Source organism: Anser anser, assembly GCF_964211835.1.
Source record: "Anser anser genome assembly, chromosome: Z".
NCBI classification, from domain to species: domain Eukaryota; kingdom Metazoa; phylum Chordata; class Aves; order Anseriformes; family Anatidae; genus Anser; species Anser anser.
Window position 1 is genome coordinate 11,545,025 of NC_139723.1, and position 14,077 is coordinate 11,559,101.

At 46.0% G+C, this 14,077-nt stretch overlaps 1 protein-coding gene across 4 annotated transcripts in view; it reads right to left on the bottom strand.

The window, feature by feature from the left end:
* Positions 1-450: 450 nt before the first annotated feature.
* The window catches only part of KIAA1958, a 74,203-nt gene continuing 60,576 nt past the window's right edge, over positions 451-14,077 (bottom strand). For all 4 annotated transcript variants that reach the window (XM_083817471.1, XM_083817474.1, XM_083817472.1 and 1 more), the window contains exon 3: positions 451-7,873. In XM_083817471.1, coding sequence (XP_083673597.1) covers positions 6,828-7,873 — 1,046 coding nt within the window. In that variant the 3' untranslated portion in view covers positions 451-6,827. The remainder of the gene's footprint in view (positions 7,874-14,077) is intronic.

Here is a 14,077-nt window from a genome sequence, read left to right on the forward strand (position 1 = left end):
AAATGGCAGAGAGAGTGTCTATAAAATTAACGTTGATATTTCATTTTTCTAGCACAATACAATACTTTTGTCCAAAACATTTTGCATTTTCTTGATTCTTTTCCCCTCGCGTGGCTGTTTGGTTATTTGGTTGACATTTATGGACTGTATAAAACAGTGCTAACCAAAAAGCCCAAAGGCTGGAATTCCCCAAGCAACGTGAAAGAGCTAAACACCTCTTCCCGTTCTCACTGAAACTCTACCCCGCTGAATTTCGATGCTAGCACCTACCTCACCAGGCTCTTAAAAAATCCCAAACACTGTGATCTTCTATTAATTACAACAGATCAAATGAAAATCTGAAAAGGTGCTGATTTTTTCAGACACTAGTGACTGCTGTGTAATGAATGCTGAGCACCAGAGTAGAAGATTAGGTAGAAGTGTCCTAATCCCTTTGAAACAGTAAGTCCATTTCCAACGCACAGACAGCTTATTTAATGGCATTTTCATAATAAAACAAATAGAATTTCACCTGTATTACCAACCAACATTTACCAATTCAGTGAGAAAACAGAGAAAATAAATTCCTCCCTTGAGACACAGACTCCAGAGACTATGTTAAAACCCATCAGTTCACATAACAAGCAAATTTTGTGCCAAACATATTTTTTTCCCCCATCAGATTAGGAGTTAAAGCTTTAGACATCCCCACTGCTTTGAACATGTTCCAGTGAATGGCTATTGTCAAACTTTCCAGCAAGCTCGCAGACGCCTCTAAGCCGTGGAGCTTTGTGACTTTGACGCTGTAAATGCCTCTCTGCTGGTTTTGGGAAGAGACGAGGTGCTGGAGCTCCGCAGGGCCTCGCCAGAGGCCGTGCAGCGGGGAGGATGTGGCTGGCACTCGCTTTGCACCGGTGGAGCTGGCAGCTCTGGGAAACCCGGCTTCTCCTCGGAAGGACAACTCCATCAGCTGCAAAAGAGGTGGAGCAGAGGGGAGAACCAGACCCCGTGTCCCCATCGGCCCCCAGCCTTCCAAACCCCTCGAGGAGGTATGGCACAGCCTTGTGTGTCAGTCATACACCGTCCATCACGCACCACGGGGCCGGTGCCATCGTGTAGCTGTGCTCAGAGCCTTCCCCTGCGTGGCTCACCAACACGGTATGGGTGGCCGTGTCCAGCTGGCCAAGGGCTCCTGGTTTTCGGAGGGTGGTGCAGCGTGCAGAGCCAGCAGATGTGCTGGGAGACACCAGCCGAGGTGGCACTGCTCCTGACCAGCGAGGCAGGCCGGGCACGTGGGGACCATCACCAGAAAGCGCAGTCCGAGCTCTTCTGCTGTGAAGATAGCCATACCTTGTGGTGGCCTGCCTCCTCTCCATGCTCCTCCTCAGCAGAGCATACAGATTCAGCACATACACGAAAGCACGGAAATAAAAGGAAAAAAAAAAATCCCCTCTCTTAAGAACAAGGACAGCAACTCACGTTAGGCAAAACAACCACCTCACCACACGAACGTCTAACAAAGAATCCTCGTTAAAAAGTGCAGATCCACTGCCAGCCGCACGTAACAGCGCACAGCTGAATCCCCCTCTAGCCTCGCATGGAGGCGCGAATTGGCTCATTTCAGGCAAATCAAACCACGGCTCTGTGTCCCGTCGGCACTCCTCCTCCCCATACATTCACGTGGCCTTTGAGAGTTCCAGGGAGCTCCCGCTTCCCCCTCGCCTGCACCACCTAAAATGATTTGATTTCCACTACGGAGCGAGCCCAGGATTTAGGTGCTGCCGAGGAGCGGTCACCTTGCTCCTCTTCAAGGATGTCAGCAGAGGCCAAACAGGGCACAGACGTGGGACTGGCCCTCGACACACCACTGAATGTCACCTCACTTTGCGATTTGAAAGCACTCCCACAGAAAGCAGAGAAGAAGAGTGTCCAGAGAGGAGAGACGCCAGGCTGCGGAGTGCTGGTGTGCGGTATCCCACCTACCACGCGTACCCGAAGCGAGGCAGCCTGCCCTGAGCGCGTTATCCCCAAAGCACAAGGTCACTTGGTAGCAGGGAGGGAACTGTGGGCCAGGAGCTGCCCTGCACTGAGCAGTCCTCTTCCCCTAGTGTCACAAACGCTGGGAGAGGGGAACAGTAGAGGAACAGAGGGACGGTGAAAGGGACGCCAGGGATGGGGGGGACCAGTCAGTCAGTCACAGTCGCGTGCAGCTTATGGTCAGGAGGAATAATCAGCCCACGCACCACGCGTGCTAGTCATGTCAGTCAATGCACTTATGGCAGGTACACAAAGACAGAGGGGAAAAGGGTAAAATACGAGCTGGGCAGGAAGGAAACCTAGTGCAACAGGAGTTTCAGTTTCCTTTACGGCTGCCCCCGTCCTCGGGGCAGCCCAGGCTCTGGAGTGACACAACACCTACTCTTCCTGATCTGCACCTTCACACCGCACATCGCTCGCGCGAGCGGTGGTGGGAGATGCAGCCACAAAACGTGCGAGAAAAGCACACGCAGCAGTACAACCTGCTGCTTGAATCTCTTTTTTTCTACTCACCTTTCTAAGAGAAATAAGAGGGCAACTACACTATAGACTGAATACCAGTGACCAGCAGCTTCTAAAAGTAAAAACACAAAATAGCTCGAAGGTGTTGATATTCTTCACAAAGGAGAATGTGCATCAGGGACACTACTTCCATTGTTAGATTGTCCTATATTTCAATAGCATGGGTGCTATCATAGAATTATTGCACTATGTAAATGAACAAGGTATGTGCCGTTGCTTTAGATATGCCTTGTAATTTAGTCTACAAGGCAGCCCACAACAGTATTTCATTCTCCTGCACTTAAATATACATTTTGTTGCATAAATTTGTATTTGAAAATTGAACAGGCAGTTTGCAACACCCAGATATCACAGATTTCAGTACCAACTACTGGCATGGACAGAATTACATTGTGCAAACCCACAGTACCATAAACACATGCACGAACGATTAATGAAACTGAGCTGAAGCCTGCTGTCAGCTTTTCCCAGATAAATGTGCAACCACGTGAGCAGACCCATGCACATGCGCTGTGCCCAGCCGCATCCTGATCAAGGCAGCAGTGCCCATGTGTCACCCCCATGCTCCCTGACTCTTGGCTCAGCGCCACGAGCAGGCCACTTGGGAAGGAGAGCAGTAAAACCAGCACAGACCCATGCACACAGCCTGCAGGCCTTCGCATCGGCACTCTGCCTCTTTCCTAGGGGACACAGAGAGTACAAGGCTAAACTGCGCTCTTGGTAGCACTGATTGCATCTCTCAAGAGCTGGTAGATGGTTCTGAAGGCAACCAACACGTCTGCAAACCATACAGAAGGCTCTCCATCTTTGTTATCCCTTTGGTGGGTTTCTAAAGCTGCAATAGATGCAATCTAATGACTTTGATGCTGACAGGGAATGTCTTCCTCTGTCTCTCCTGCTGGCTCTGAACACTAATTTTTGAGCAGACTCAACTCAGTAATCTGTCAGAAAACTATCTGATTTTCCCCTTTCTGTGCTATACTTCCTGCTGGGCTAGCTAGCTGAAATGACTCATCGAAGAGGTCCAACAGCAGATTAAAGAAAAGTGAATGGCAGAAAAAAAAAGGAAGGGCAAGAGGAAGGAGAAAGCAGAGCCCCATTTTGGAGACAGCTACCCCATATTGTGAAAACCACAGCCCATACTGTGGGGCCCAAATTCAGCTTTTACATCAGAGCAGAATTTAGTCAGGAGCACCACCAGCCACCTGCAGCACATCTCTGCAAGAGACCCTCCCGGCCGCCAGCAGGGCAGGAGCAGAGCAGTGTGTAGCGAGCTGCTCTTTTGATTTCATGGTGAGGTACTGGGTACCAAGAGCCAGGGTAGGGCACCCCAGTCCTTTGCTAATGCAGAGAGGAAGGCCTGTAAGAGTGCAGCACCACGCTCTGACCATGCTGCTATGGCTTTTCACCAAGGAATATCCACACCACCGTGGTGAGCGTGTAACTAACTTACTGGTGGAGCAGGTTTTGACACCCTCAGAGTACGGGGAGACAATTACAAGCAAATGAATTGTCATCTGTCAGCAGCAGCACAGCAACTGGGACACCTACGCTCCTGCCAACAAGAGACAAAGACATGGCAGTAGTTCAAATCAGAAGTCGCTCTCCCAGTGGGTTAACAACACTCCCCGGAGCTTAATACAAACGGCAATTCATTAGGCCGTCGTCACTTAACTCCTTGCAACTGTCCACAAATGAAGACTGGGTAACGTGCTGTGCTAAACGCCCTTCAGACCTAATGTATCTATTCTGGGAGTATGATATTATTTGGGTATCATATTCTGGCCATATGTCTTTAACTGCTTCAACAAGTAGCCTATTTGGGGCCGCCCGGTCAGAATTCGCCAGGCAATCTGCCATCAGCGTGAACTGGAGGCTGGCATTAGTGCAGATGCCACGAAGCAGAAAACACATGCCCCTGTAACGCCGAGGCTGTAAGCATACGTACCCCACACCTTGTCACCCAACCAGACACTAAAGCTGCCGACATGCCCTGCAAGGCCGAGGTTATCAGAGACATTGCCTCAGCACGACAAGGCACTAACACGAGCCATCCTAATACTGTATAAAACAACTCCGACAATACATGGAGCCGGGAACCCAAAATCTGGTTGTAAGGTCTGGTTTTGTGCTTTATGGGGCTTGAGGAGTGACACAGGACAGCCACGCCATGGGGTCGCTTCTTTCCCTTTCAAGCTCAAGTGCTGAGGTGAGCACCGATGTGAGGGAACTGAGAGCAAAACCTGACCAAGCAGCTGGGCCCCTCAGCTGGCACCACCAGCGAGTACCTTGGCATGGCACCCAGCACCAACCAAGACCAGCTGCCCAAGTCCTTGGCCCCCCAGGGCAACGAGATCCCACGGACAGTGACAACAGCCCTGCAAAAGGCCGGGCTGATGACAACCCAGGCCCTGGTCACCAAGGCTGTGTACCAGCTTTGCTATGTGTGGAGCACACTGGGGCCTGAGTCCGGCTGTGTCACCTGCACGGAGCTGGGTGGGAGGCCAGATGCTCATTAGAGAGGAAATCTCCATTCTTAGACCTTCCGTGGACCATCTGCTACCCACCCCTGCCCAAAATGGACCTTCAATAAGGCTTACGTGAGGTACAGGCAGTCTGCCGCCTCCTTCACGTGACAGGAACGTCTCGTCCTAGCAGCACCGAACACAAGTGCTACATGGCACCAGGTGGGTTATTTTTATTTCTTTCTGCTACTTTTGTTTCACCCTTTCTTTGGAATAAGTTATGATTAAAGTCACTGCACTGTTGCAGATTTAAAGAATGTAAAGGGTATGAAGGAATGTAAACGAATGAAAGCAAACAAGCGTAAGGGAACAGAAAAGCAAAACCAAAACAAGTCCTCAGTAACAGTTTGACCCACCCAACATCCATGGGAAGTCAGGTGAGGCTGAGTCCTTCACGGATTTCAGAGGACACCAGACCACCCCGGCAGACTTGTCTACAGACTCGTCACATCTCTAGAATATCCTAGTGGAACATTTCCATCTGAAATGTTGAATAAGCTAGGGTGAATTACTTGAGAGATACTGTACGTCAATTTAAAGGTCAAGAACTGTAACGGTTTACCGAAATATTTGTTAGTGTTTTTCCTGTACTCAGAAAACAGTTACTTTGCAAAGTCAAATGTTGGGACAATAGCATTCATTATTTCAAGGCTTTAAGGACCAAATTCTGCCTTCAGAGTCAAACACACATTTTCCATTGTCTGCAATGGAAATAGATTATGTGTAGGTGATTTCAAATTGTTTTCCAGTGCTTAAAACTATTCAGCTTTTTCATTCTCTGAAGTAAATATCAAACTATCCTTATACTTCCTATGTTATTTTTTGTGGATTTCAAGTGATGGCTTAAGACATATTTAATGCATTTTCTCTGTATAGTTTGAAATAAGATTATGGATTTTTCTGAACTGTTGCATTCCCCAGAATACTGAAAGAGTGGCTCCAAATCAGTAGATTTTACATTAAGTATACACAGTGACAAAATACTAATAACCAGTGCTTAAAGAGTTAAAATTATTTGTACGACTGCTTTTGCCATTATGCTTCTGCTTGTTGTTGAAAATAATAGTACCTTTTAGTCTAAAGACTAGTGACATTTTGATCACAAAAAATCATCAACAGAAACAAAAGCTGAAAATAGCTTTTAGCTGACTTCAGGATTTTTCTTTTCCATCAGGCATAAAGCCTCAGGAAACAAAATTAAAAAAAAAAAAAGAAGGTAAAAATTGTTGTTAATGCTTTCACAAACTTACATTGTTGTATCTCTTATTTCCTTGTCTTGCTAATCAAGAACAAGCCAGCAGGTAAGGAGCAGCAGCCAGTGATACATTTGTCTCTACTCTAGGAGGCCATGTTAAAATAAGAAGTCAAAAAAATGCTTTAAAATAGAATTGCTACGTAAGCCTCCCTGGGGATCTACAGTCACCGATGTGTGCATGTTAAAAATGGTATTTCCAGTCTATCTTGTGTTGCCTGAGAACCACTTTTGTCCTTTTAAAATCTGCAATTATATTATAACCCATAAGTAACTTTCATTTTTGTATTAACACTATAAATACTATGTTAGTAATACTAAACTATTTCTATTGACTTATTCGTAAAAAGAAAAATATATTATATATTTATATATTTTTATAAAGTGAATTAACACTGGAGAGAGGGCTATGGGAGAATAGTGTACAATCACAGTTGATGCGTATTATTGGGCACAAATTCAATGCTTGAAACAAACTGGAAAAGAAAAATCTGTCCAGGTCATACCCCTCTTCAAGCTGTGTCAGAGGAAGAGTCATAGGACGCTGACACTATGAAGTTGCCAGTATTGGAGTGGCTTGCCATGGACTGGGCAGCCTGCTGGCTCAAGTTATTGCAGATCAGCACAAGCTGGTTGCTCTGCGCTTCTGACAACGTGCTACAGCTCTGGTAGACGCTGAAGTTGGTCTTCCTGCCGGGGATGTTGCCCTTCTCGCACATCGTCTTTACCATCTTGGCAAGCTTGTTCTTCCCCAGGGCTTGGCAGTTGTACCAGTGAAGAGCAGCCAAGTTGACGACGGGTTTGATGGAGAGGTAAAAAGGCGCATCCTCGTAGCGCATGGCTGGAGGCCGCCTCTGGGCATACTCCTTGTAGTCTTGCACGGGGCAGGTCTGCGGCGAGTGCTGGGTGGCGTACACCCGCGAGTCCGTCCCGCCTCTCTTGCTCTTGGCGTTGACGTCTCCGTTGTCCGGTCCCATCCACTCCAGGTACTCCAGCCCCGTCTCTGTCACCCGCAGCCGGATGTCTCCCCACTTGAGCGTGGACCCATGAAAACCTGTGCAGTGTCCGAAGGCCTTAGTGTTGTTCAGCCAGACAAGGTTCAGGAGCCCTTCGGGATTGTACCGGCTCAACAAGCCTCTTTTGCGCAGGATAAGTTCATCAGCAAAGGTGAGCTTCATGGATTTGTGTGGCTTGTTTCCTTTTCCTTTACACCTCAGCTCTATCTGCTTTTGCTTTAGAGCCTCCTGGGACCTTTTGAACTCCTTATCCCTGGTAATACTGTAACCATACCTGTGCTCTTTGAGATACCGCTCCAGCCCACACTGATAGTTGGCCAGGCTGTTCGGCTCGTATTCAGACCCATCCTTCTGCCTGGCATCCACAAAGAAGGAAGCAAGGTAGGCATCAAGCTCTTTGCAGGGGATGACGTAGATCTCTCGGGTCTCAGAAGGATACTTGGAGATGAGGAACTCGCGGAAATTGCGGAGAGCCGTCTGTGTGCTGCGAATGGTCTTCTCGTTCTGCTCCCTGCTGAGCTCTGCTGCTCTCTCATCCTGGTCTGGAGAAGGGAGAAGGAGAAAGACAAAACAAAGCAGAAGAAGCAGTGAGTTTTCACAACAAGCTTTTCCCCAAAATAAACTTCCTTTAAAAGTAAAGAGGAAAAAAAATAAAATTAATTGCAGAAGGAGCACTGGAAAACATCATTACATACCTATCATACGACTGAAAAGCCAACTTCAGTTTCACAAATGATGTTACTAGAGCATGGCACAAAACCAAAATGAGCTCTTCATGACACTGGTGCACAGTTTTGTGCATGGAAATTTGTGGAAAACAGTGGGATTAGAGGCAATCTACGTTTTACAACAAATGCAAGGTAGAAGGCTTTTCTGTGGATTCCAGTGCTGTGTGCAGGGCCTGTTCCAAGTAGTGAGCCCATTTGTGAATTGCCTCATTTGTGAAACCAGAGGTTGTACTGGTTCCGATTTTTTTTCTACAAAAAATAACTAAAGCCATTTTAAGTCATAACTTAAGCCATAAAAGTCATTTATCACCTGACAATTATCTTTAATCAGACATTTTTAAAGAGCTAAACAAATATAGACAAGTGTACAGTACAAGGCAATGCAGCACATCCTAGGAAGGGAGTTAGGAGGTAAAAGTACCACTGAGCAATGTGTAATTTACAAATGTACACGAATAAAAAATAGATTATACTTCACATTAGAAGATATGGAATAAAACCGTCAGTACTTAACATGATTATATAGTCTCTCTACATAATCAAGCTGTACCTTGGCAGTAGAAGTGCAATTGTGACCGTTCCTTTTCATTTTGCAGAAAAAATCAAATTCAGGAAACAACCTTATATTGCTCCATAAAGCTATACTCAAATGTCCTTACAATCAGTGGCATATCAAAGCACAGTATTCAGCAAATATGGCTTTTAATGACAAATGATTTTTCAGTCTGATCATTAGCATAAAAGGAAAAGCTTTTTACTGTGAAGTGATGTGTGTATTTATGGACTGTTTTCTTGGCATATGGAAACTATCTGTATAAGGATGCAATTTTTACGCAGATAGGAGGAAGTGTCATTACAGACAGGACAAACTGTAATGGTTTTAGAAAGTGATGAGAAGCAAACGCAAAGAAGGAAAATTCCAATGATTTGACAATTCTCTGTACTTGTAAAGCAAACGTCCTTTTCCTCTCTCCCACTTAATAAGCAGAAGAGGGAAAAAAGCAAGTTCTTTTCTGCTCTATCTTACTGCAAACAAAACATACATTTTGGTGTCCCTTCACCTGACTTACAGCAAGAGGGAATCCTGGTGTCTGCTGCAGTGGCACCGAGCAGCACTCACCAGGTGTTTCCCACCCCACATACACACCAGGAAGATGCATGAGACATGAGGTGTCATATATGCTTGCACTTTTCTTATAGTCTTACTTTGGTGTCTGTTGTTAGAGTCTAAGGAAGACAGATGCCCTCTTATTATGGTATAACCTGTCTTGGCCGGTAAAACAGTCTGAACCAACCAACCAAAAATTATTGTTGTCATTGATTTACCGAACCAAACTATCCGTGGTACCCCTTCCTCGTAATAACGCAGTGGAACCTGCTGAAAGGGGTCCTCAAGCCCCTGGCAAAGTACAGAGAGATGCAGATCTGCAGCCAAGGCCCCTGGAGGCTTCTGCAGCCATGAAAAGCGTTGCCACAGGGCACTGAGGTTTGCTCTAACTGTGCTCAAGGGGAAGAAGAAAGCGTAACCAGTCTATTTCAGAAACTGGTTTTAATTTTCATGTCAGTATCAAAGAGCTCTGAGCAGCCTTCAGTGAAGTCTCTTGCTTCCAGCGATGGGTAGGTTAGATCATTTTGTTATGGCTAGCTGCAGACTGGAAATTAAGAGCCAGTGCTGTTTGAGGTTCAGAAACAAAACATTTACTCTGATACCTTGCTCACTGCACCCATCACCACTTATTACAGCACTGTGTAAGTAATCGGTTCTTTGACTGACAGCCCACATTTTAAGTAGTGTTTCAATATAAACAGCACATATAATGGTTTGGTTTTATACATGTCATCAATCAGCACTTCTTACAGGATGTCCTGTCACAACACAGCAGAGACACACAGTCAGTCATTTATGTTTTGGCATCTTTCCTTAATCTGCAAAGGAAATTGCCAGATCTGCAACCAACAGTTATAAAATCCATGCTGCATAAAGATCTCCTGAAGGTGCATGAGCAAAAACAGTGCCCCTGAAACACTGCATTCCCGCAGTGCTCTGGTGTGTTGCTCCACAAGGCAGGAGGGAAATGCTGAAGATAATGGGGTGAGGTTATCTGCCACCAGATTCGGGAGAGGTAGGTCAATTTTGACTGGGAATCCAGCCTGCAGTTGTAGTGAATTGTTATGTTCCTACAGGACTGCTCAAATATCACACATATCTCATGGCACGGGACTAAAGCAGTGAGCCAGTGAGACCCAGTGGACAGAGTCTGAGATAGCCAAAGTTATCAGACATCAGCTGAGCCACTGCCGGGATCTGCACGTGCTTTTCGTCTACAGCAAAAAGCAGACAACGCAGCTGAGCCTTACTTAAGTAAAAAAAAATGTTAGTAGCCTGTGTGACAGTTTAGGAAGGAGACCAAATTCTTCATATCATTAAAATCTTACTTCCTCATTTAATCAACAAGATGTCATAGTGCTGAAAGAAAACATATTATCCGTCTCCAGTTACCACGGGGACACAAATTTTATCCAAACACCCTTTTAATATCACCAAACTCCATGTTTTCTGCTAATTTCATTATTTTATTCCCTATTATTGTGGTGATTGGCACTCAGCAGCTAACCACCACACAGCCACTTACTCTCTGTCCACACCCAGCAGGACAAGAAAGAGAACAGGAAGAGCAAAAGCAAGAAAATCTGTGAGTGGAGACAAGGTTGAATAAGTGTAGGAAAGAGGGGAAATAAAAAAACACTGAACAAGTGATCGATCCACCTCACACAAGCAGACCAATGTCCAGCCAGTCTCTGAGCAATACCCACCTCCCCCCAAAACCCTCTCTTCAGTTCCTGCTGCTAAGCATCATGTCATACGGCACGGAACATCTCTTCGGTCAACCTGGTTGGGCCCTCCAGGCTGTGTCCTCCCCCGGCCTCTTGCCTACACTCAGACTAGCTGGCTGAAAAAAGGGAAAGCCTTGATGCTGTGAAGAAAGTTAACACCATCCCAGCCAGACCCAGCATGACTGGGCCATTTGGATCACTAATGAAACTACAGCCCACCAACAGGCCTATCTTCCGTCATTTCCACATAACCCTTGCCAGGACAAGGAGATCACAAAAATTACTCCCTGGGTGCCGTCTGCAAACAGCTCTTGCAAAATGCTTACAATAAGCCCGTCCACTCTACACATCTCTTCTTTGCCTACAGGAAATAAGGTGAAACAGAATCGAAGCCATTGTCACAGTCTGGATGTTTGGCATTGACTGCTTCTCCTCTAGCCACATGGCCTTGCTATCTTGTCAGAGAAGGAGATTAGGTTTGTGTAATGTTATTTTGTTCCTTTACAAATCCATCCGGATTGATGGATAAAGAAAGACTAAATTGAAAGTAATTCAATCATTAGGAACGCAAGACTAAAAAGCATCTCAGCTGTCATCACAATGAATTTTTGAAAATATGTATGTTATGGTAAGGATCGAAGGGCATGGTAAGGACAAGCTGGGAGAACTGCTGAGGTACACGACTTCATCTCTGGGTTTGGGGATTAAAAGTGAATGGTCTTGTCCTGGTACAGGAGTGTTTCCAGTCTAACAGTTCCCAAATGCTTTCTCGGTCTCACCTTGCTGCATCTTTCCGAGTAGAGATGAAAAGCTCTTTTGGCCAGGGCTTACCCTTTGGGGTATTTTTTCAGTGGTCCTTCTGGGAACTACTGAAAACATAGGTGGAGATCTACATTAGTCCCCTGACCACTGCAAACTTAAACCTGTTTCCTCTTGGGCATCCACTGCTCACATTATTATGAACTCCTCAGTGTGCATGGGTTCAAAAACTGGGTGAAAGCACAGAAAATAATTAAAGAGTGTTCCTTAATACAAGACAATATCTCTAAACCAGAAACACCCTGATCTGCAAATCGCTCAGGACAGGAGAATGGGGAGGTGTCATATATGCTTGCACTTTTCTTATAGTCTTACTTTGGTGTCTGTTTTTAGAGTCTAGGGAATACGGATGCCCTCTTATTATGGTGTAACCTGTCTTGGCCGGTAAAACAGTCTGAACCAACCAACCAAAAATTATTGTTGTCATTGATTTACCAAACCAAGCTATCCGTAGTACCCCTTCCTTGTAATAATGCAACCTTTGGAGCTGGTAGTGCTGTTCCCCCTGTGTTACAGACCAGGAGAAGAAACTTAAAAAATAAGTTGACTTGGAGATGCATCTCCCAAGGTTCTGTCCCCCAGCTGCACCAGCACACAAAGGGTCTGATCCAAGCACCTGTAATTTCTATCTGATCCTGTATCAGTTTCATTTCCAAGAAAACTAGAACATGCTAGAAAAAGGCTGTAAATCCCACTTTGTTGTGGGATTGGGGTAAACTCCCAACTAAGAGTTAGACAAACTGGCTAAGTAGTTTAAGTGTCCCAGATACCTAAAGTGACTTGGCGGAGATCACACAGATGACCGAGTGGGAGCAGAGTGTCCCTGGCTAGCCCACAGCTGTGAGACAATCCTTCCCACAGAGCAACAGCTGTGGTCTGATCTTTTCATAATCTGATCTTAACGCAGCCAAGACTTAACGTTATCAGCAGAGTTATCAGACTCGGGGTTGTTTTTATTTCATCTCGCACACACCAACACACTCTGACTCACCACTTCTCACTGAAGAGGACATAACTTCCTCTGCAATTACGTATGGTGAGGGAGAAGCACTTGCTTTTGTTCTTCATGCCAGACCACTGCAGACTGTTAATGTTCAGAGGGGGTCTGTAACATTAGCAGGAGTCACGAGCCTGAGCTCACAGCCTCAAATTCCGCTTAAGGAAGTCAACAAGAACTCCAGCAATGTAGGTTTTTCAGATGGCAATCACACTACCAGCCAGTGTCTCCTCTGCCTGATTTGTGCTCTGACTAGAAAAATCTTTCTGGGGAAGACCCACTTTCACCAAAATGCCTTTATTCAGGTGAAAAAGCCCAGCACACAAAGGATGCCACGTATCTCCATGCTGGAGCTAAGCGCTCTCTCCCCAAGCACCAGCGCTTTGCAGGTCAGCTCCTGCCCCTACCCTGCAGTTATTGGAAAACAGTGGTGCTGTATCTACGGGCCAGAGCCATAAACAGCCCCCTAAAACGATTAATGAAAGCCACAGCCTACCTGTCTTTTCTTCTGTCTTTCAAGAGGGTATTGGCAGGCCGATGAAGTTCTCAAGGTGGGCAGCAGTTGCGCTGCTGTGCAGAGAAGGTCCATCATGTCACAGAGCGGGGAGGCTACGCTCCAGCAAGCAGTGCTACAGCCCTCCTGCCGGCAGCACCTGAATGCTGCTGTCCTAACACAGCGCATGTGTGTTTGCTAACAGCAAGCACACTGCCAAGGCCGGCCACGAGGTATCTGCCGCCATTCTGCACGCAAAATGGTCAGTGGCTTTCACTTTGCCACGGGAATAACCAACTGAGCACCATCCTCACCCCTGAAAATAGAGGGTGAGGGTAAGAGCAGGAGGCCTCCCAGGTAGAGGTGTCTCTGAGCACCCCCGGGACCACTCTGAGACTGAGAGAGAGGGAGAGCTAAGCACTTGGAGAACGACATTTCTGGCATTTTTAGTATCTGGTACGGACCACCTCTGTCGGGGCAACTCCTACACACATGCAGTAGTCAAAGGCTTAGGACACAAATACATGCGTTTTAATGTAATTATTTCATATCCAACAATAACTGTTTCTTTAGAAAGTCCTGAGGCCAAATAAAGTGCATTTCCTTTGCCACGATATATCATATTTATTTAAGCTTAGGCTTGGTGAGTCAGAGTCAAAAGAGGGGGGAAAACCCTGTGACTGCCTGGAGATTTTCATCAGGCTTGACATCTAACAGTTTCTGAGCTCTGCAGGATCAAGGGATTAACTTGTTAGCTCCAGATTACTGAAGCAGGAGAAAGTACTCCTGCACTTTTTCTTGAATTTCTGCCCTACCCATCTGATCTTGCTACTAAATTCTGTTTAACAATTAAAGTTCTCTATTTCCACTACAT